The sequence below is a fragment of the Arctopsyche grandis genome, chromosome 13 (assembly GCF_051622035.1).
Source record: "Arctopsyche grandis isolate Sample6627 chromosome 13, ASM5162203v2, whole genome shotgun sequence".
Classification (NCBI taxonomy): domain Eukaryota; kingdom Metazoa; phylum Arthropoda; class Insecta; order Trichoptera; family Hydropsychidae; genus Arctopsyche; species Arctopsyche grandis.
In genome coordinates, this window is record NC_135367.1 from 22,554,076 (window position 1) to 22,578,699 (window position 24,624).

The 24,624-nt window shown below is 34.7% G+C and overlaps 4 protein-coding genes across 6 annotated transcripts; 2 read left to right on the forward strand and 2 right to left on the reverse strand.

Annotated features, from left to right (window-relative positions):
* Nucleotides 1-673: 673 nt before the first annotated feature.
* Nucleotides 674-10,481, reverse strand: LOC143920984 (BTB/POZ domain-containing protein KCTD3). The gene is made up of 13 exons (XM_077444056.1): nt 10,284-10,481; nt 9,333-9,646; nt 9,073-9,244; nt 5,899-5,987; nt 5,727-5,820; nt 5,470-5,654; nt 5,153-5,389; nt 4,966-5,082; nt 4,331-4,470; nt 4,023-4,203; nt 3,825-3,921; nt 3,034-3,203; nt 674-2,948 (listed from the first exon to the last, which is right to left on the reverse strand). The coding sequence occupies exons 1-13, from the start codon at nt 10,382-10,384 to the stop codon at nt 2,836-2,838; spliced, it is 2,010 nt and encodes a 669-aa protein (XP_077300182.1). The 5' UTR covers nt 10,385-10,481; the 3' UTR covers nt 674-2,835.
* Nucleotides 10,482-12,025: 1,544 nt separating this feature from the next.
* LOC143921646 (uncharacterized) lies at nt 12,026-14,023 on the reverse strand. Its single transcript, XM_077445000.1, has 6 exons — nt 13,961-14,023; nt 13,780-13,883; nt 13,498-13,696; nt 13,277-13,432; nt 12,301-12,522; nt 12,026-12,202 (listed from the first exon to the last, which is right to left on the reverse strand). The coding sequence occupies exons 1-6, from the start codon at nt 14,021-14,023 to the stop codon at nt 12,026-12,028; spliced, it is 921 nt and encodes a 306-aa protein (XP_077301126.1).
* Nucleotides 14,024-16,018: 1,995 nt separating this feature from the next.
* On the forward strand, nt 16,019-17,422 carry LOC143921020 (uncharacterized). 3 transcript variants are annotated; one of them, XM_077444113.1, is made up of 6 exons: nt 16,019-16,135; nt 16,237-16,334; nt 16,421-16,619; nt 16,688-16,843; nt 16,915-17,136; nt 17,209-17,422. In XM_077444113.1, the coding sequence occupies exons 1-6, from the start codon at nt 16,073-16,075 to the stop codon at nt 17,377-17,379; spliced, it is 909 nt and encodes a 302-aa protein (XP_077300239.1). In that variant the 5' UTR covers nt 16,019-16,072; the 3' UTR covers nt 17,380-17,422. The 3 variants fall into 3 exon arrangements, with proteins under 3 accessions (XP_077300239.1, XP_077300241.1, XP_077300240.1); XM_077444115.1 differs by having other exon boundaries at nt 16,519-16,619; XM_077444114.1 differs by lacking the exon at nt 16,019-16,135 and having other exon boundaries at nt 16,257-16,347.
* A 22-nt stretch (nt 17,423-17,444) lies between these two features.
* On the forward strand, nt 17,445-23,468 carry LOC143921647 (uncharacterized). Its single transcript, XM_077445001.1, has 7 exons — nt 17,445-17,504; nt 21,208-21,279; nt 21,357-21,460; nt 21,544-21,742; nt 21,822-21,977; nt 22,721-22,942; nt 23,234-23,468. The coding sequence occupies exons 1-7, from the start codon at nt 17,445-17,447 to the stop codon at nt 23,408-23,410; spliced, it is 990 nt and encodes a 329-aa protein (XP_077301127.1). The 3' UTR covers nt 23,411-23,468.
* The last annotated feature ends 1,156 nt before the right edge of the window (nt 23,469-24,624 follow it).

Sequence of the window (24,624 nt, forward strand, 5' to 3'; positions counted from 1 at the left end):
TTCCCGATTCCTATTTCAGTTCCGAACACCAATTCAGATTTCATTTTCGATTCCGATTTCAGTTCCGATTCCCGGTTTCGATTCCAATTTTAATTCCGATTTCGATTCCTATTTCAATTCTGATTCCCAGTTACTATTTCGGTTCCTAACACCAATTCAGATTTCATTTTTGATTCCGATTCCCGGTTTCGATTCCAATTTTATATTCCGATTTCGATTCCTATTTCAATTCTGATTCCCAGTTACTATTTCGATTCCGATTCCCGATTCCTATTTCAGTTCCGAATACCAATTCAGATTTCATTTTCGATTCCGATTCCCGGTTTCAATTCCAATTTTGATTCCGATTTCAATTCCTATTTTAATTCTGATTCCCAGTTACTATTTCAATTCCGATTCCCGATTCCTATTTCAGTTCCGAATACCAAGTCAGATTTTATTTTCAATTCCGATTTAAGTTCCGATTTTCGATTCCTACTTCAGTTTCAATTCCCGGTTTCGATTTTAGTTTGAATTTTAATTCGGATTTCAATACTGATTCGAGATTTCGAGTGCCAGATAATGTGCGAAATAATCCGTTTACCTTTATCAAAAAACCGATAAGTATGGAATAAAATTTATTTATGCAATTTTACAACAAAAGACGCTGGTTGATTATTACGACTCTGACGTCCAGAGAAATGTCATTTCTCCGCTAACGTCAGACGTTATTTTAATTGATATAAATACATAATTTTTATTTTTTAGCAAAAGAATACCCATATATATATTTTATTTAATCAATAGAAATCATATTATGACTTTTGTAATCAATTATCCTGGATGTAAAACCATTACAAACAATAAAACATTTAAATAGCAGGTCCAATATACGCAAGGGTCCAACGAACCCACCATATCCATTTGTGTTCAAAAATTGTAGTACATGTACTAGGGTAAATGTCGTTTGATTTTTCATGAGATGTAGTGGACACAATTGTGGACTATAAAGGCAATTAGAATATTAATTAATCTTACTCATACCCCTAATTTTTTTTCAACTAACTAAATTATCCCGAATATACATAACACAACCGCTAATTTATTACGTTTGGAGTAAAATTCAAAGGAAAAATATTCCATCATCAATCAATATTCCATCTTCCGAACTAGATTTCTCTTTTGAACCTTTTCAATACTTAGTCACTAATTTTCTTTCAGGTGGTCACAATGCATTTCCTAATTGGTAATTTTATTTGGATTCTTCTTGATTACCAATTACTTTTTGTCTTTGAATGGTTTATTGACATATGGTGGGATGAGACATACTATTTGATATTGCTGTTTTGCATTAGACCCCCAGTATTAAACAAATACTTTTTGCAGAAAAATATTTAAAGCAAGTGAAGATATACATTGTAAAAACATCTCCATCTACCGAAATTCCCTCCAACATCTCGAGACAATAAGTGTATATTCTGACACGTGGAAACCAAAAAATTGATAACAATGCATTCAATATATGTACTCACAGACACTAGCAAAACAACATTGAGATTGTGAATGAAAAGAGATTTTTAAAATGATATTTAGAATAACTGAAAAGGTTACAAATAAAGCACGGAAAAATTAAATATTTTTTTTGTTTATTCATTACACAATAAAAAAATAATTTTCATACGACAAATAGAAGGCTAATTCATAACATAATATATAATTAGGCAAAGCAATATCAAGTATGCTCAGGTGAGAATTAAATTACATTTTCAACTGACAACATCGAATCAAAACACCAATTTTTTTCTATGGTACAACATTTTTAACAATTAAACGCATCAGGATATATCACAGAAAGTCTGCAGATTAGAGTTGTGCGATATTTAAACAACTGACGAAACGTAATTGCATTTGTCTGTTGTGTATATTTTTTTTCATTTTTAAATACAAGACACAATTTTCGAATTTGCAGTTTGCACACAGATGCGTAAGACAGTTACAATATGTATATAATTAGAGAGAGTTATACATTTAAACAAGACAAAATAAATTTCGCCATACATACAGATGCAAAAAAAAAAAAAACAATTACCATCTGATTTAGGAACGCAATCAATTATAATTAAACCTATAAAAAACACAATAACATAAATATATTATATAATACATGAATTGTTATAAAAATTACATTTTTTTAATATGTATGTACGTAGTTTACCGAATTATCGTATAAAGAACGCTATTTATTATATTATATGCACATAAATTAAAAGTGAGATTTAAATTTTGCAAAAACATTCGTAAGTATTTTATAGAAATACTAGGTATTAGATTTATCACATATTAAAATATATATATTAATACATATTATCAGTCAAAAAAATATATATTTCATTTGCTCAATATATTTACCATTCAGACTTTGGCTCTATTACTACATATTTAATATGATAATATCAAAGTGTGTCATAAATCATTTTTTTATAGAACAACAATAATTCCTTCACATCGATAAAATGAAATCCTTAAATAATACTACTACATATTCTCTTATATTGATTTTTATATCAGTGCGTATTTCGAATAGAGTATTTCAACAGATGTGCTAATTGTATTTATGATATTTAGTATTAATACTCCAAAACCTGACAATACCAAAATTCATATTTTAAAACATCCAATATTAAAATTTTGATTTAGAACGAACAAAAATAAATCTTAGTATTAATATAAAACATTCTCTATGTAAAATTATTCGTATATGAGTTAAATGTAATATTTCTATATAGTCTCATGGTTTTAAGAAAAGTTAAAGAGAGATAATAAACAGCATTTGGGATATTCTTCAATCTGGATATTTCAAAGAAGAGGTCTGTGTGGAGACGGCGGTGCCGTACAATGCAGATCACACTGTTGAACGAGCCGAACTAATTCGTCAGCACTGGGTCCTCCATCAGGAACCTCTTCGGCATCTAAAATCAATGAAAAAATAAATACAATCAAAATGAATCTTTTTACAATAAGGTAAAATAGAAAAAAAATTTTAGTCTAAACCACCTTTAGAAGTGTTGTTTACTCTATCTAAAGCGGTGGTGAGATCCCACATTTGAGTAGCTCCAGAGCAATGACCGGTGAGCAAAAGTCTCCTCGGTCTGAGTACACCTTCACATTCCATTACCATAAAACAAGAAACTGCAGAACCATCGACTGAATGTACGACACAAACTCTACAAAAGAAACATTACATAACTCTTCATTATATACATATATACAGTGGCGTAAATGATGCTAGGGGTAATCATTTTTTGCCCCCGCCCCCCACTTTTGTCATTGAAATTGAAAGCATAGTCTTAAATGCAGTGGTGACTCATCCATATGGGATGCTGGGCTGTAGACCCCCAGTTTAGTACAAATGTATTATATTTTTGTTTGCATTTAGTCACCCGTGTGGTTAACGAGCTACTACAGCCTAATTAATTTCTGCAGCTCCTCCACTATGAATTCTCATAAGCCGCAACTGCTTAAATGCAACCTCTGGTTGCACGGTCAGGCACAATTACGGCTCCATATTATTGCTTTCAATACAAAGCTTGCAAAGACTGCATATTCGACAGACAGATTACTTATAAACATTAAAGTTTTTGGCCAATTTTGTAGACGAATTCATCAACCGCTCACATTGCACTTCTCCTAGTTAACCGTAATTACTATAAAATATGACGAGACAATAAATAATATGATATATGTATATTGTTTTCATGGGACCCCTAAACCTGGTGCGCCTGCTACCCCTCCCCTTTGTTACGCCACTGTACCTACATATTTATTAAGATGAATTCAAAATATACCTTTTTCCATTGGATGCGAGCCTCACATACAGAGTATCAATCTCAGGAACCACCTTCTGAACGAAAATTTGCTCTTCGTCTTGTTCACCATATGGTCCTGTAAAACGCAAATCGTTTATGTAACTACATACATACATACATATATTCAGTCAGTATTAGGTAGTACATATTATGTCTATAAAAATAAATAAAATGTACCACAATCGTTCGCTGAAAGGAAATTTAAATCGCTGGGTTCCAGTGCCAGAACTTTAAACGAAGCTTCCGGTGTCGTTCCAGGTTGGGTAGATATCATTCCTCTGAATCGTGTTACTTTCCACGATCTAACATGATTATATTCACTACATACAGACACGAGATACTTTTCTGATAATGATACCTAAAATTTTATATAATTTTAATGCATTTAAATTTGTTCAAAATCTAAATTTGCTCAAAATTTTGATCTTTTCGTGTTATGAAGAAGATAACCAAACTACTGTAAAAACAATTCTCCACAAAGATACCTTCGTAACAGGACTCTGATGAACAGTGAAAGTTTGAAACAATTGTGGACCATGTCCGACAGTTTCTGGGTGTTGAACTATGACACGAACTGATCCACCTCTCGTTCCGTACGCAATCTCAATCCAATTACCACATAGACCTAAAAAAAAAGCACAACCATTCAAATTTATAAAAAACTAGTGTTTTTATCGCTCGGTATTTATAAACCGCCTAAACATCGCCAATCTAATATTTAACATTTTATTAAATTTATTTGAATATTCATTTGTTCTTTTATTAACCTTTCCTCCCCTGTGATATGTATTTACTACAACTCGACTCTAATAATGGGAATATCGATATGAAATGTAATAGATACGAGGTTCAGAATTTTTGTATTCCTCTGTAATATAATTACGAATTACGTCAATTTATGTGTACAAAATACATATCATCGGAGCGCGCGGATGTTTTTGGCACCGTAAGGGAAAGGTTAAATTGAACGTCACGGATTCTACGAACCAAACAAACAAATATACAACGTCTCTTTCGAAATTACATACATATATATATATATATATATATATATATATATATATATATATATATTAGATAATACAAAACACAAAGTAAATAAAATGAATACAACACTAACTTGTCTTTGGCGTCAAATAAACAGAAATTGCCGTGATCGGCTCATGGTTTGGATCCCTATACAATTGCGTCACCAGTAAATCATTATCTTTCATTCGCAACGGAAACTTTTGCATATCTGAAAAACAATAAAATCAATACAAAACACAATCAAAATATATATAACACATACAAAATTCGATTCACACCTATGTAATTGATGGCTCCGTTCACTGTTCCGAGCAACAAAAACGAGCCAGCCGTGTCGAAAGACGTCAACGGAGCAATGTCTTGAACCTGCCATTGCTGAGTCGACGTGTGACGGACTCCAGCCTTACCACCAGTGGTGGCATTGTTTCCAGTGGCTCCTCCATTGCTCGACAGAGCTACAAGCTGAGGACCGATAAATAACAAATGCTCAACTCTAACGCCCAAATTGAACGTACCTAAAAAAAAAAAACCCCACAAATTAACATCAAATACACATATGTATTTCAGAAATACTAGGTAAATTGTCGGAGCGCACCTATTAAAGTTCTCCTTATCGGTTCTATGTGGGCTGCGAGAGCCCATAATTTGATTAACGGTCCGCAAGCAATGCCAAGCATGACTTCGCCTCCTCCGACTTTCGCATTTATAGCTACTCTCTCTATAGCGGCTTCTTGAACGGGCAGTTGAAACACCACACACCATCCACAAGTATCGGTGAGTCTGTATTTCAATTCAACATTAAAAATTCGCCAAGAATTTCAATTGGAATGGTGGATTTTAGATATTTCATACCTGTATCCGACCACTAGGTGAGTGTAAGCAACTACGATCCAATTGTGATGGGCTTTAATCATCTGGACCCGTAAATGATCCGACCATCCACTCACTGAAAATATACATACATATTTATATATCATTATAACATTAAACGTATGAAAGTAATTTATTTATATTTTAATATTACGATCTGATCTGATCGATGATGGTTTTGAAGGATCTTGAGAACCGTTTTGTAGATCTAATGAAGCTGCTCGAGAGTGACCTCTGCCACATCTGCAACAGTTTAATACAACAGTTTTTAAATCTGTGACACAACTATATATTTTTTATTACAATCAATATACACTCGTCATTACAGATCGCTCCAATGCGACGAGTGTACGAGAACGGTCAGAATACAATAATACATAAAATACAATAATTAATCAAGTACAGAAATAATAATCATAGAGACATCTATGGATTATTTTTAGATTTTGTGCACAATTATTATTACAATTTTTATACACAGAATAAACACGAAATTATAGATACATCTATATATTTCTGTGCATAATTTCTACAAATTATACACACAGATTTTTGTGACAACAGGAATTGATCTATTACCAATTTTCAGGAACCGTTTCAACAATGATCAGATAAAAAAATTGGCAAACTCTGATAGGGAAACGATCGATTTGGAGTCACAAAACCCTCAAATGTAACCAGCAGTTTGACGAGTCGAACCATCGATCGCAGTGGTGCTAAATATATAAGCTACCATTAAGCCAAACTGCTGGCTAATATGTATATATATATATACAATATATATATATATATATATATATATATATATATATATATATATATATATATATATATATATATATATATATATATATATATATATATATATATATATATATCTAATCTATAATTTGGAAAGAGACTTTGTATGTATCCTTGGTCGTCGTTTTCGTCGTCTTCGTCGTCGTCGTCCGTAGATCGGTGACGTCATCGAACACGTGATTCGATTTTTTTTTTTTCGATCCATGGGCGCCGATTTGTTTTTTTCGATTCAATGGATTCACCCCCGCGGGGGCGCAAGGCGAGTAGTTTCATGGGGCCCCGCCAGGGGCGCCACAAGGGGCGCAGCCCCGTGGGGCTCAAAAGGGGGCGCCACAAGGGGCGCAGCCCCGTGGGGCCCCGAAGGGGGCCCAGCCTCATGGGGCGCAGCCCCATGGGGCTCAAAAGGGGGTGCCACAAGGGGCGCAGCCCCGTGAAGCCCCGAAGGGGGCGCGGGGGGCCCAGCCTCATGGGGCGCAGCCCCATGGGGCTCAAAAGGGGGCGCCACAAGGGGCGCAGCCCCGTGGGGCCCCGAAGGGGGCCCGGGGGGCCCAGCCTCATGGGGCGCAGCCCCATGGGGCTCAAAAGGGGGCGCCACAAGGGGCGCAGCCCCGTGGGGCCCCGAAGGGGGCCCGGGGGGCCCAGCCTCATGGGGCGCAGCCCCATGGGGCTCAAAAGGGGGCGCCACAAGGGGCGCAGCCCCGTGGGGCCCCGAAGGGGGCCCGGGGGGCCCAGCCTCATGGGGCGCAGCCCCATGAGGCTCAAAAGGGGGCGCCACAAGGGGCGCAGCCCCGTGGGGCCCCGAAGGGGGCCCGGGGGGCCCAGCCTCATGGGGGCAAAAGGGGGCGCCACATGGGGCGCAGCCCCATGGGGCTCAAAAGGGGGCGCCACATGGGGCTCAAAAGGGGGCGCCACAAGGGGCGCAGCCCCGTGGGGCCCCGGGGGGCCCAGCCTCATGGGGCGCAGCCCCATGGGGCTCAAAAGGGGGCGCCACAAGGGGCACAGCCCCGTGGGGCCCCGAAGGGGGCCCAGCCTCATGGGGCGCAAGCCCTAATAGGCATTAACTAAGGGGGGCGAAGCCCTAGACGGCAATTAATCATGGGGGCGCGGAGGGGCGAAGCCCTAAAAGGCAACTGATCATGGGGGCGAAGCCTTAGACGGCATTTAATCGTGGGGGCGCGGAGGGGCGAAGCCCTAAAAGGCATTAACTAAGGGGGGCGAAGCCCTAAACGGCAATTAATCTTGGGGGCGCGGGGGGCGAAGCCCTAAAAGGCATTAACTAGGGGGGGCGAAGCCCTAGACGGCATTTAATCATGGGGGTGCGGAGGGGCGAAGCCCTAAAAGGCATTAACTAAGGGGGGCGAAGCCCGAAACGGCAATTAATCTTGGGGGCGCGGGGGGCGAAGCCCTAAAAGGCATTAACTAAGGGGGGCGAAGCCCTAGACGGCTTTGAATCATGGGGGCGCGGAGGGGCGAAGCCCTAAAAGGCAACTGATCATGGGGGCGAAGCCCTAAACGGCAATTGCTCATGGGGCGTGGAGGGGCGAAGCCCTAGAAGGCAAAGGCTCAGGGGGGTGCCGAGGGCGAAGCCCTAGAAGGCAAAAAAAAAAAAATTGATTTTTTTTTTGATTTTTTTTGATTTTTTTTTTGATTTTTTTTTTATTTTTTTTTTTGATTTTTTTTTTTATTTTTTTTTAATTTTTTTTTTTATTTTTTTTTTAAATTTTTAAATTTTTTTTTTTTTTTTAATTAAATTAGCTTAGTCATGTTTAAGCGGTTTATATTATAAACACTGAGCGAAGCCGGGTAATACAGCTAGTATATATATAAAAGCCAAACTGCTGTACATATGTATATATATAAAAGCTTTAAAATCGCAATGGATCTGAAAGTCTCTTACGATTGTTGAATAGAGCAAGATTGACGCTTTGTAACAATAATAATTAGTTGATCGGGTGATTTGCAGTTGTGCCAAAAATGTATGAGATTTCATATGAAGTCCTGTAATTAGCTGAATGAAGTGGTTATTAATTCCGATATTCACAAAACAAAACAATGATATTAACAATGCATAAAACACACAAAGACAGATAGAACAAGCTTTGTAACAGCCGTAAATTTATAAATACGCTCTTTTATACCATACAAGTTTCATTCAAAGCTTCAAAATAGGCCCAAAAACATGTGATTGTTACCGAACAGAACAATGTGTATTATCTTGAAAACATATTTTAATTAAAATACAGTCTAGTCGTCTTTCATTCAGTATAAAGTTGTTGTATAAATGTATGATGGTTACATCATCATCGTCATTATTTACAGCCATCCACTGCTGGATGAAGACCTCTCAACACGTTTCCATTCCTCTTATCCATCTCATTCCACATATTTTTCTAATTTCATCCAACCATATTCCTTGTAGCCTTCTTTCACCCTTTTACATTGTCTCGGTTACCGTTTCAGCACTTCTCTTGACGACCTTTCGTACATAATTTTATATAAATGAATGCTATCCAATAATTAAATTAACCTTATTTGATCTTGTGCTGAAACCCTTCCAATCAGGCGTAGATCCAACGACGAATTTCTAGAATGCGTTCTTCCTATAGATGAGACATCTCCATTGCTGTTGCTTTGATTATTATTACGAGATTTATTCAAAGAAGTCCTACTGGAGCTTGAATTCGGGCACAATAAATTACCTAAAAAAAATAAATATATATATACATATATAGAAACATTTTATTTTATAATAAAAAGTCAACAATCAAAAATGAAATCATCACTCACCGGGGGCTGGTAGATACCCGTAGAATAGGACGTCTCCACATGAAGAATGGGTGGCTTCATCGCATAATGCCAGCCTTCTGCTGAGCGGCGTTATTCCGAAATAGTCGGCTTCGTGTTTCAAAGCTCTTATATTTACATTTTTAAGATCAATGTCTTTTGTGCGCAGATAGTTTAGGATGACCGCAAACATTTTGGGATCTCTGTCTATGAATATGGCGCCTGTTTTGTCTAATAGGCTCGGTATTCTCTCGCCTAACAGCGCCGTGAAGAAAGAGTCCGGCACCCACATCAATGTCTGCCATGATGTTGAGAATCTGAAGTTCAAACGAACATACCAAATACTAACATATGAATACATAATTTGGTATCAAAGTTCTAATTCAATGTAATTTTTTTTTAAATTTAATGCCTTTGTCACAAAATTCAACTCCTATAGTAAAAATTTATTATTTGAATTCATTTTTATCCACTTTTTCATGTTACATTATTTAATAGATTCAATATTTTCCTATAAATAATTTTCATTTTATATAAAAAAAAAAATTAATTAAAATATTTCAGACTTCTTTTATATGAAAAAGAAAAAAAAATCTAAGAATTTCTTTTATATGAAAAAGAAAAAAGAAATTTAATTTTTTTTTTTTAGAAGAATATTCTAAAGAAAGTATTCATATATGATACTACAATTTAGAACATATCTTGAAGATGATCGGTGTAGTCTCTTTTGAATAAAATTTAATATGTTAGAATTCATTGGATCTGGTTGCGTATGGAATTTTTCAAACTACACTTTGCACTTCAAAGGTGAAGTATCGACAAAATGTAACAAAGAATATATGGAAATATAAATAATTTCTAATATGATTCGTTTGAATAGTTCCCGATATCAGAGTTCATATGCGATTCAATATGTATTGGAAAGAGAAATGCGTGCAGTGCGAAGTGGGTGACCTGGTGCCTCCTACGTTGAGGTTGACGATGCCAGCGCCTCCGTGCTGAAGTTGGAGCTGTTGATGCTGGTGCTGGTGCTGGAACTGGTGAAAGGCACACATTATATTCCTACTCCTGCTCCTGCTCTACTCTATCACTTCAACTCTACCCTACTAACTACCACACACAGTACACACTCATACGTCAAATGTTTGATACATTCATACTTTGGCCGTAACACTTCTGGTGACGCCTTTTTCAAATCAAAATGTCAAATTAATTTTAACAAAATAGTCGTGTTTGCCAATGAGAAGTATAGAAATAAAAAGTTTTTCTACCTAAAAAAGGTATGAATTATTAATTTGGAAAGTTGAAATACGGAAAATTGAAATACGGAAATTTGCTGTAAGGAAATAATATTTTTTTTTTCTTTCTTTAAATCAATACACACTCGCCATTACAAATTTGCTCCAATGTGACGGGTGTACGTTAATGAAATACATAAACAATCAGAAATCAGAAATACAGTAATACATACATATACAATCAGAATATTTAGAATATAACAATTAATCAGAAATAATAATCATAGTGACATCTATGGATTTTCAGATTACTGTGTATAATTAATACAAATTATACACAGGCAGATTTTTGTGACAACAGGATTAGATTTTTAATACCAATTTTCAGGAACCGTTTCAGCAATGATCAGATAAAATTGACAAACTCTGATAGAGAAACGATCGATTTGGAGTCACAAAACCCCCAAATCTAACCAGCAGTGGCAAGGACACGAACCTATGACCTCAGTGATGCTAAATATATACGCTATCACTAAGCCAAACTGCTGGCTTAGTGATAGCGTATATGAATATATGGATGGGGGGGGGGGGCTTGACATATTTTGCGGGGGGGGGGGGGGGGGCTGGAATTCACGATACACCACTGGCTTTGAGCAAGAAGTTCTCAGGAAAAAAAATCAAAAGCATGTTTTGAAAATTATCGAGCACTCCTATTCGTGAAAATTTCCATTTCGTGCCCCGTATACATTATTATAGGTTTGGTGCATCCGCTCTAAAATCGTCAGATTAACAGAACGGCAGCTTTAAGCGTAATTCTCGTTTTCTCGAATGATAGATTGCACATCAGATGACGAGTAACCTTTCGATGTGCACAGATGCAATTATTAAAATTGAGTTGGATCTTTCTGGCGAGTTTAATAAGGCAAGATTCGGAACTTATCGAATCTTGCCTTATTAAACTCGCCTGAAAGATCCAACTCAATTTTAATAATTGCATCTGGGCACATCGAAAGGTTACCCGTCATCTGATGTGCAATCTATCATTCGAGAAGGTGAGAATTGCATTTAAAGCAGCCGTCCGTTAATCTGTCGTTCAATTTGTCTGGCGATTTTAGAGCGGATGCACCGCATCCCATTATTATATAAATATATTTTAATATTTAATCTACCAATAGATCTCACTACGACGAATATACCTTTAGTTTTAAATCTAGGCCGGATTGCACCGTTGATTCATTTGAAGTTGGCTATCCCAGATGTGAACAATAAGCTAATTTTTCCACTACTACGTACTGTATCTTTCACTCCCACCTGGAAACTCCTATCCGCGTCTACGCAACGATGTTTTTTTTCATATTTATTTTATAAAATAATGATATAAAAAAATTAAAATTCCAAAATATTCCAAATTGTCTTTATTTTCAAATTAAAATGTTTTAATGATCAAATACAAATATTTTAAACATGAGTCCACGGTTCAGTAGCACATTCATCGAATAGGATCGTGTTGTTGATCATTGTATCAACATTTTGTATAAGAGTGCCACTGTGGGCTACACACATTTCATTGAAGCGCCTATTCCGTTTTGAACAGCAGCAAATTGAGACATCGTTGAATATCAACATGTTGAATGTCTATAAGGACACATAATTATAAAACATATATGTTAGTTATGATTTAAAAAAAATATGCATAAATTCAAATATACAAACGTATGTGGGCATGTTCTCACCTCTATCAAAATGCTAGTGTCTTGTTGTGTCATCAGAGTTCGCAGCAGGGGTGAAAGACTTAAACTGTACATAGCTGCCAGAACATTGTCTGAATACACCGTGGAGCTATACAAATAGTACAGTTTATCTAGGACAGAGCAAGGCAAAGATCTACCAAAAAGATCCAACACCTGTTCTATTTGGTATGCCTTACCGAATCGATAACATCTAGAAGACATCGCCTAATAACACAAATTGTTTTCAATTATAATAACGATCTTTGTATAATATTTATATTTATCTATATGTACATCGTTATTATGAAACAGTTTCGTGATTATGTACATATGTATATGAAAATTCGATTCAGTTTTTTTTTTTTGTGTTATATTTTTTGACCATTGTGGCGCTTTATGAATTCCTGTTATGCCACAATGGTCTGTTTAGAATAAATAAATTAATAAATAAAAAAAATGTCTCCATGAATCATTGAACAATACATACATACACATATTCTGATAATAAGCGAGGTGAACAACAATGTTTGATTTTTTTATTTTTTTGGGGGGCGCAAATTTTGGATTTGCACCCGGGCGCCAACTACCCTTAGAGCAGCCCTGTGTATAATGGTCAATGATTCATGGAGACATTTTTTTTAAACGAACTGAATCGAATTTTCATATACATATGTGTGTATGTATGTACATAATCACGAAACTTTGGCGCTCTTTGGGGCTTTGGCGTCCGGGTATTCTGCACCCTCAAATCACCCCTTAGCCCTGATTATACAAAACTGTTTTCACATTAGGTTTTAGGAAGTGCCCGTAGATTAGCACAATGTCTGTTTATATATAGATTGGACTTCGTCATATTTTTTTGGATTAAAACCAATAATTGGATTGCAATGAATAAAATTTGTTGGAAACGCTAGAAGATTCTCTAGCAGTGGTTGATATAAGGTGCACGACGATGCTATTAAGTATAAAGTATAATTACTGGTGGTTGTGGAACATCTTCACAGCCTAGCTGAGACAAAGAGTTCACCTGCACCATTGTGCATAGGAAGTAGCCACTGTTGCTTAGAAAACGTAGAGCATCTACCATTACAGTTGGTTCACGAACTGTTGCCCAATTGACTGTAGCGTTCAAAAGCTGTAATTTCAAAATTGGTTAAACCAAAACTTGATCGACCTGTATAAATTTACTGTTCAACTCACGGTGGCAATCGGGCAGAGGCTCAGGTAATCATAGGGATTACTCAAGTAGATAATGGACCAAAAAGAAAATATGTAATAGCCGAGTGATTCGCTGGGGGAATCGGTGTTCAAGCGTCTCAATATGTAAGCCACAAAATCTTTGCCTTTTGGACTTAGATGATTCAATAATGGCGATGAAAGAATATTGCGAGTTAAATTTCTGAAAAGGTATGCTAAAATTATTTAAATACGTACATACAATATTAAGAATCGGAATTAATTTTATCATAAATGTCTTGTAACCTTTGTGCTTCTCTTACTTCAACAACACTGGATGAATCTAAACTAATGGTAGTGTTTGGACAATAATATATTTTTTTGTTGCATCGCTGTGTCGCATCTATATTCTAAAATTAATAATAAACTTCCTGTAATTATTGCAAACCGTAAAAAACACATTAGAATCGTTATACGAATTATTTACCTGGAGATTAAATATCAATAACGCAAAGATCGCTGTCAAGAAAAGTACTTTTAAGGAAGCCATTTTGGCGACTTGATTTTTTTTAGGAACACAATATTAATGAAATACAATTATACATATATACATGTTATTTTATACTAGTTTTTTTTATTGCGGAAACATAATGCATGCTATAATTAAATTTGTAATAAAAAAAACGTAAGCACGACATTTCGTGATATTTTATATAAACATATTAAACATATAAAGTCTTTCCTTTTATTATTTATATAACTTTAGCTATCTAGCTTATTTAAAAATACATTTTTAATTACTTAACTCTAAAATTTTATATATGTATAAATTTATATGTACTGTCCTTCACAGAGGTGTCTCCTCGCACCTTGCAAGAATGCATCCACGGTCTGATGCTGTTTTCCTTACTCTACCTACAACTAAATTGTTCTTATTTCTAGTATAATAACTATGGATATCTCTATTTCTTATTGTATAATCCTTAAAATACTTATAATCTAACTTGTAAACAAAAGACAATGTACTAAGATTTAAACTAATTCTAATACTCATCCATCCCAATTCATCTAACATACTTCTAATACTTTTTAATCTACTCACAATCAAAATACCTCTCATAGCTTTATTTTGTAATTTTTGTATTTTTCATAAATCTTGGCAATTAAACACGTTAAGCATAGTGGCACAATAAACCACGTGTGGCAAGACAATTGTATTATAGACTAAAATTTTATTTTTTCTACTTATATAAATATATTTTTTAACCTACATAAGACACCAACTTTTCTAGCCATTTTTTTAATGATGTATTCAGCATGCACATTAAAATTCAGTCTGGAGTCTATGTGGATTCTTAGATATTTTATATTATCAACTATTTCAATAATTTTATCATGGATTCTAACTTCATTAAATACATTTTTACTATTCAACCCCATCATTTTTGTTTTATTCAAATTCAGATTTAATTTATTTTCACACAACCAATCACTTACATAATTTAATTCTTTATTTAAAATTTCAGACATTGCATCACAATTATTGCCTATTATATATATTAATGTAGTCAGCAGCATAGCTCGGTCGTTAAGCTTCTGCCTAGCACCGAGAGGCGCCGGGTTCGATCCCATGAGCTAACCTCGATTGAAAAGAATTTTTCTGAGTATATTTGTAGTGCTGCTGGTCAGACCTGGATATTTGTGACTCCAAGTCGGTCGTTTCCTATCAGAGTATGCCAATTTTAACTGATTTCATTGTTGAAACGGTTTCCGATTAAAAATTGGCTAAAATCCTTCCTACCTACTATGTCACCCCTATTTGAGTATGATTAATGTACAATAAGATGTATGTACAATTCATAGATGTCTCGTTAATTTGAGAGTTTTCAGTGTCTCGTAATTCAGTGACTTGTATAATAAAAATGCTGTATTGTTTGTAATTGGCCAGGAAGGCGAATTGGGGTTTACCTGTAAGGCCTTCCTGGTATAAAATGTAATAAAAATAATTAAAAAAAAAATAAAAAACCATCGGCAAACAGATGAATTTTATACTTATTAACTACCCTAACAATGCGGGCTGCAGCCCTCTTAGTATAATACATGCCATTTTGTTTTAATTTAATCACCGGTATGATCAATAAGCTACTTCAGCCATTCCACTGGGAATTTTCACAAGACGCCAATGATCAGCAGCCTATATAGACGAGCTACCACTGATATTGCAATAGTTTCCGATATAGTGATAATTTTCTGTTTTACAAGTTAACCATTCCAAATATTAATAATTTGTAAGTTTTTTTATTTGTTAATATTTTTCTATAAATAAATTTTATCGTGGAGATTAGACGATTCAGAGGGAAAAGGAAAAATCTTTTGATACCAACTCGAGTTTATGTATTCATTTTTATAGTTGAAAAAATATTTTTCAATAATTAAATATTAATTGACATTTTAAAACATGGTTTTACGAGCACGACTCCATAATTGCCATACTTTTGATCACGTCTTTAAGTTTGATAAATTAAATTCATATTTTTTAAATACAATTTTGTATCAACGAGAGACGGGTAAATTTTAGTGTAGTTTCAGTTTAAAGAAGATGAAATATATGAGAAATAAAATTCTCATTATTTTCTTATCTTTATTAGGATTTTCTTTTTGGGTAAGACATATAATTACTATTTATTTAATTTAAATATTCGTAATTCTAATGTCACATTATTTTGAATAAATGTACATATGTATATGTATGTATGTACATAGAGTGAAGGAAGTGGTCGATGTAGTAAATACAACTTCTCCTGTCCCAATACTACTTTGAACTATGCACAACATTCTGATGAACTTAGAGAAGCACAAAGGTTAGATTGAATGGTAGAATTTGTTTTTTTTAATACATTTGTGTACATCTGTATGTAAAGAAACTCACTAAATTCTTCCGCTTCAGACAATTCGTTAGAGATGTTCTTTCTTCCAATATGTTATCTCGTCTTACCAAAGAAGGCCATTCCTTAGTAAACAACGTATTGATACTTTTGAACACAGACTCGCCTAGTCAATTACTTAGTTACTACATATTCACCATGTGGTCCCTATACTTCCTAGCTGACCCTTACGAGTATCCAAGTCTCTGCGTTGTAGCTGAGGTGAGGAAAATCATCAAATTTCAAAACACTCATATGAAAATCTCAATGATATGAACCACTGCTTGCAGAATATAAATTCTTCTGTGAGTTGGGCCAAACATGGAAACGTTGAAGTGACAAAAAACGCTCTGCATAAATTTGGAAAGAGCATTTACTCTATTTGCAGAATGGTTCATTTGAATTCTTTACATCAGCTCGGATGCTGTCACGTACCCGAATTCCCGGTAATTTAATAAATTCCTAATTGGTCCTGGTATTGAATAAGCAAATTGACTGTGCTCAATGTTTTTTTCAGACATTGTATATGAAGTTCTACATGCGTGGCCACGCATATCAAGTTCAAGAAAATTTACAATTGTTCGGCAGGGACTTACCATGTTCTATTCAAGAGAGTATATTGAACTTATATAGTTCTAAAAGTTATTCTGATAATGTATTAGCGGCCATGTTTTCGATGAGCTTGTCACCTCAAATTCGAGAGCACACATTTGTACAAGATCAAAATATATTACTGGAGGTGATCTTTTCCAAAAACCAATTAATATCACGATTTTAAATTGTCGTTTATTGAAAAATATTGACATTTCAGATATTGTACATGCTGGTGCACAATGACGTATCAGTTTGCTGCTGTTCCAAGCGCAACAAACGACTCCACGACATGTGCTCCCTCTTTAATGCTACTGCAATCCAAACTATCGAGACGATGATAAGTGATCTCGTGGACCAATGCTCTACTGTTGACGATGTTCATCATTAAAATGTAGCCCAATTAATAGACGGAAGTGATATGATTCATAATTTTTTTTTTGAAAGATCTTTACCATGTGCCAGTGTTACATTATGATGAAAGAGATAGATAACCTTGACCTACGTTTACAACGAGTCGACTAATCGATTTTAATTTTTTCCATCTTTCGACTTTCCATCAAGTCACTTTCCTTGCAGTGACCCAGACCACTAATATACATAAGTTATCTTTAGATATAAAATATTATTTTTATTTTATTAAAAATATCTGAAATAGTTATAAATATTTTCTCATTTATATATACTATTTTACCATTATATGTAATCACATGAAGCAAAAATTTGAAAACGCAATTTTTACATTGCAAAAATAAAAATACTTTTTTCTGACGAGGTCTTTGTTTTTGTGTTATAAAAAACATGTAAAATAAATAAATATGATAATTAGTCAATAAAGAAAGTAATAGAAAGATATTAACCTTTTTTTTTTCTATAATTATAAATTATATAATATTTAATGGCGCCCCCCCCTACTTTAATATATATTTTTAAATAAAAAGATTTAAAAAAAAGCAATTTTTTCTTTTACATTATTGAAATAATAAATTTATTTAAAAAAAAACTTTTATACATCCAATATTTATTACTGTATCTATGTATGTACGTAGTAACAAGAGATGAAGCTTAGTGATCATGCGAAAATTTGAACTCGAAATTTTGACTGATTCGAACTCAGAATCTATCACTGATCACGTTTTCATTATCTAGAAAAAAATGTGTGTGTGTTTGTCTGTGTGTCTGTGTATTTTTTGAACACCGTTAGTCCTATCGAACTGATACTTGGTATCGGTCACTGAAATACTTATAGATACGACGTTAATTTTTTTTCAATTTTTTAAGTTGACCGGAAATGGTACCAGTGCCGGCCTTACACCCTATGGCACCCTCGGTCAATTTTTTCTAAGCGTCCCTAGAAAAAATATTAAAAAATGGGTTACCATCTTCCGTTTTCCAGGCCGGCAGAAAAGTGGTTAGCAATTTTTAAATCCCAAATCCCACTGGTGGAGTTAAAAATAAATTATATAGGAAGTCCGCTGGGTAGTAGGGAGGATTGCAGGAGAGAGAGACAAGTAAAAGCGATCTCAATTCAATCTTATACGTTTATTTGAGAACAATACTCGATGCGCATACGCACCCGGTCGCGTCAAGGCGCGACTCTACTACTGTCGCCCCCGGACAAGGTTCGGGAGTACCAACCTTTATTTTACATTTACAACCAACATTTATACATATGTGTATAATACCAACTGTTCGGCATAAGCCACATCATTATACATAATTATAATCATTTTATATTAATATCCTACAACTATATTTCAGAAGTGAACTTTTCGAGCCTATTTTTCGGCAAATTCGGCTGAAAAATCAAGATTTTCAGCGATATCATTTTCAATAGATTGAGTTCCCAAACTGGAAACTCTATTTTGTGACATTGTAGACCGGGGATAAGTTTTAATTAATTTAAGTTTCGAAAAACTACGTTCACCACTTGTTACAGCCACAGGCAGTGTTAGCAAAATTCGCATATCATTCTTGTAAATTATGTTGTTTTATGAAATTTAATACAATGAGTGGATTAATTTTACCTTGAATTTTGAAAGATAGGCTTTTAAAGTAAGAAGTTCATAGCAAAGTTCATGACTAATATAAGATTTTGAATTCGCGGTGAGCTTAATTTGAAGATCGGCACAATATTTACGAAGTTCGCCTCTTTCCGGTAGATTGTTTAAAATATACAAAAAACCCTAAGTCTTTGTCCTTTGAATATTCATTCAACTGCTCGAATCTTTCTTTCATTGACACTAATGTCTAAGAGAGGATTAAAAAACTGGACCTCGAACTATTTCAAATTTCCGTTTCACGCATGTTTCTTTTTAATTGTTTAAATACCGACTCTATCAGTTAGAATCTTCCAGCGATATATTGATGCTAAAAATTGTGTAAACAATCTTTGCGGAATACCGAAAAAAGTTTGCGATGTTACAGGAGATTTCTCAGCGTCAAATAGCACAAGATTTAAATTGTGGATGCCACAGGGAAATGTGAAACTAATATTTTTGAGAAGAATAAACTAATATATAATTTGGAAAGAGACTTTGTATGTATGTATGTATGTTTTGTTCGTTGGGTCGTAAATCCGTGACGTCGGATTCTGGTATACATAATTTCGAAATAGACTTACTATATCTATATGTTTGTTTGTTCGTGACAGTCAATTTAATAAAAATAAAGTAAAAGCAAATGAGTATTCAAATAAATTTATATAAAATAAAACTAGATTAGTCATGTTTAAGCCGTTTATATTACAAATACCGAGCAAAGCCGGGTAATACAGCTGGTATAATATAAAAGGAAATGCGCCTTCGTCCAATGAATAAAATTTACCGAGTACAATTTTTTGAGCTTAGAAAGTAGAAGCGCCTTTGGGGCTTTGATTTAAATTTTGTAGCGCCTTCGGCGGTCTAATTTTAAAAGTTAAAGCGCTTCGGCGCATCGAGTGGTGCCCTAACTTACTAAGCTCAAAAACCTGGCACTGACCCGTACTTCCCCTTATAGGTGTCCTCTTTTTTTGAATCCAATCTGTTTTTGAATCCAATCATCTCCCAAAACGCTAACTGAATCCGACTGAAATTTTTTTACATGTAATATAATTTATAAATTTTATAACCTAGTATTTTTTGAATATATTTACCTGAACCGGAAGTAGTACTTTTACTCTAGATAATCGAGGTTTTTTTTTTGTTTATCTCAGAAAACTTTTAGTTTATTGAACTAAAAATACATATTTAGAGGTTTAAGCTTAATACAAAGTTATGTATAAAATTATTATAAATGTATAAATTATTATAAAATTTTTCGTGACAAGCATACATGTTTAATAAAAAAATAGTGGAAGAAAAATCGAGCAAGAGTAAACTGCCATTTCCGGTTGACGTATGCTTACCAAATTTTATACATAACTTGGTATTATGCTTAAACTTCTAGATATGAAATTTCAGTTGAATAAACCAAATGGTTTCTGAGAAAAACATAAAAACCTCGATTCTCTAGATTAAAAGTACTACTTCCGGTTCAGATAAAAATATTTAAAACATATAAGATTATAAATATTGTTATTTACATTACATGTAAATAAAATTCAGTCCGATAATTGAAGTCAATAACTTTTAAAAAAAGTACGCCTATAAAGAGAGGTACCATTTCCGGTCAAACTAAAAATTGGAAAAAAATTTACGTCGTGTCGATAAGAATTTCAGTAACCGATACTAAGTTTCACTTAGATAGGACTAACGGTGTTCAAAAAATCCCCAAAATACACATACACACACACATACATTTTTTCTAGATCATGAAAACGTGATCAGTAATCGATTCTGAGTTTGAATCAGTCAAAATCTCGAGTTCGAATTTTCGCATGATCACAAAACTTCATCTATTGTTACTACGTACATAGATAAAGTAAAAATCACTACATTTAATAAACCGAAAGTGGGATTTTTTCCTATTAGAAAAGTCAAAAATGTTGTGACCAATTTTGTTTTGTGACCTTATATTCCTCAAATACATAGATCAAGTCATGGGTTGGTCACACCCAATTTTTTTTATATTTCTTTTTTGTGTCACGTTTCTAATAAAATATAAATTGCTTAACCACGATTGTCATGCTTAAGTTTTTTTTATTACAAATATAATTACAGCATGCATTGTTCTTTTGCAATATAAAAACTAGTATAAATATATTTGTATTTCATTAGTATTGTGTTCTGAACATAATTAGGTCGGCAAAATGGCTCCCCTAAAAGGACTTTTCTTGACGGCGATCTTTGCATTATTGATATTTAGTCTCCAGGTAAATAATTCGTATAACGATTCTTATGTGTTTTTTACGGTTTGCAATAATTACAGGAAGTTTATTATTAATTTTAGAATATAGATGCGACACAGCGATGCACCAAAAAGAGATATTATTGTCCTAACACTACCATTAGTTTAGATTCGACTAATCTCGTTGTAGTAAGAGAAGCACAAAGGTTACAAGACATTTATGATAAAATTAATTCCGATTCTAAATATTGTATGTACGTATTTATATAATTTTAATACACCTTTTCAGAAATTTATCTCGCAATATTCTCTCATCGCCATTATTGAATCATCTAAGCACAAAAGGCAAAAACTTTGTGGCTTACGTACTAAGCCGCATAGACACTGATTCGCCCACCCAATTGAATGGCTATTTCATGTTCTCCATTTGGTCCATGATCTACTTGAGTAATCCCAATGATTTCCTGAGTCTCTGTCAAGTTGCTTCCGTGAGCTTTGGTTTATTGTATTTAATTTTTATCATTGTATTTAAGTTTTGGTTTAACCAATTTAAAAAAAAAATTGCAGTTTGTGAATGCTTCAGTCGCTTGGGCAACAGCTCGTGAACCAACCGTGACGGTAGATGCCCTACGTATGCTAGGCAACAGTGGCTTCTTCCTATGCACAATGGTGCAGATTAACTCTTTGACTCAACTAGGCTGTGAAAATGTTCGACTACCTCCGGTAATTATACTTTATACTTTATCATCATCTTCTACCGACCACTGCTAGAAAATCCTCTAGCATTTCAAACACCCAATGATTTTAATCCAAAAAAAGTTTGTACCGCGGGTCATTCTTTGATGTGTAGAACCTCTACTAAACTACTGCGTCTTTGTCTCCGATCTTGAAAACCCTTTTTCACGTCCACGCAACAATATACACATTGCTGCATAGGGGTGGGTGGAGAATCCAAGTAAAAGGCCAAAGCCGTGTCACAGCATTTATTGGTGATTAAGCAGATACACGCACTGGCAGTGCTCCGTCCAGAATGTCTTGATATCGCCTAAGTACCGCCTTATAAGGGGCAGGTCTTTCAGGGCATCCGGTTACTTCCCTATTGTTTAGGCATGTACCCGGATATGTATTCCCACGACACCCAGTCCCACGGTATCGGTCACTTCTGCGAAGGGCCACTTCGGTGGCCATTGTTTAGCCTACATGCACTTATGTAGAGTCTAAAGATAATCCTTGAAACCAATTATAACGGTCACACAGTCTCTGGGATGCTACTCGGCCTAATCCGATTGCAACTACTCGGCGGTGTACGTAACAATATGTACATATATCATACATAATATTTACATGTATCACTAGATTGAATTTTCATACACATAATCATGAAACTGTTTCATAATAACTACATATATACAAACACATAAATATTAAGATGTGTATTATAATTGGAAATGATTTTTTGTTATTAGGTGATATCTACTAAATGTTATCGATTCGGTAAGACATACCAAATAGAACTGGCGTTGGATCTTTTTGGTAGATATTTGCCTTGCTCTGTCCTAGATAAATTGTACGCTTTGTATAGCTCCACGGTGTATTCGGACAATGTTCTGGCAGCTATGTTCACTTACAGTCTTACGCCTCTACTTCAAACTCTCTCGGTTCAACACGACATTAGCTTGTTAACTGAGGTGAGAGGATACACATTTACATATACATATATACATACATGTATATCAGTGGCATGCCGTGGAAATTTTGGTTTTTATTGCACAGCATTGCTTACGTATGCGCGATCAGGATACAAGGGAACTAGGTGACGCCATACCGAGTCCCTTTATATCCAGCTCGCGCACACGTATGTAAGGATGTGCGATAATTAGTGAAAATAGGGAAATTTCCACGGTGCTTCCATTTCCAGTATCAGTGACGTATTTAAATCGTAATTAACATATATGTTTCATAATTATGTGTTCTTTCAGACATTCAATATGTTGTTATTCAACAATGTCTCCATTTGCTGCTGTGCGAAACGGAATAAGCGTTTCAATGAAATGTGTATAGCCCACGGTAACCTTCTAGGACAAAACGTTAATACAATGATTAACGACACAATCCTATTCGATGAATGTGCTACCGAACCGTGGAATCATGTTTAATATGTTTGTATTTGATCTTTAAAACATTTTAATTTGAAAATAAAGACAATTTGGAATATTTTGGTCTTGTTATTTTTTTATATTGTGTTGATATTTGGTATAAATATCAATAAAATATCATTGCGTAGACGCGGAGAGGAGTTTCCAGGTGGGAGTGAAAGATACAGTACGTAGTAGTGGAAAATTGGCTTACTGTTCACATCTTGAATAGCCAACATCGAAAGAATCAACGGAGGAACCCAACTTAATTTTTATAATCAACGTCAGTGACGTCCCGAAGGCAGAGGCTGGTAAGGCAATTCCTATACGCGGCAAATTATGGCAGAATACAATTTATTTAAAATAAAGTATGGGGGTAGGGCAAGTGAGACGATTGGTAATGCACAACTGAAACTTGACCATGTCGTAGAGCCGCCATATCTTATCAATAAAAAAATCTTATTCTCCATCTGTTCGATGAAAAAACTTCAAAGAGTAAGTTTTCAATAGTGAAGAAATTGAAGAAATACATCTGGCAGTCGTAAAGATAATACATAGAACATAAAATAGCTAGATCCATGCTGACTGCTATACCTGCTATCCTGTTATTATCCTGCTATCCGAATTATAGTTCGGATGCGTTACAAGTTGTAACTTGCAACAGCAATTCACAAGTATACAACAAGACAACCTAAATGCATTTTAAAAAGTACGATGTTTTTCGTATTTTTTAAGGTATATAATTTTTTCGACTCTCATTTCTTTCGGCCGACTGTGTGCGTTGCACACATTTATTTTTATTTTTTATTTTTTATTACAATCAATGTACACTCGTCATTACAGATCGCTCCAATGCAACGAGTATACGAGAACGGTCAGACGACGTATACATTCAATAAACATCGAATACAATAATTAATCAAGTACAGAAATAATAATCATAGAGGCATCTATGGATTATTTTTAGATTTTGTGCACAATTATTATTACAATTTTTATACACATAATAAACACGAAATTATAGAGACATCTATAGATTTCAGATTTCTGTGCATAATTTCTACAAATTATACACACAGATTTTTGTGACAACAGGAAATGATCTATTACCAATTTTCAGGAATCGTTTCAACAATGATCAGATAAAATTGGCAAACTCTGATAGAGAAACGATCGATTTGGAGTCACAAAACCACCAAATCTAACCAGCAGTTTGGTGAGTCGAACCATCGATC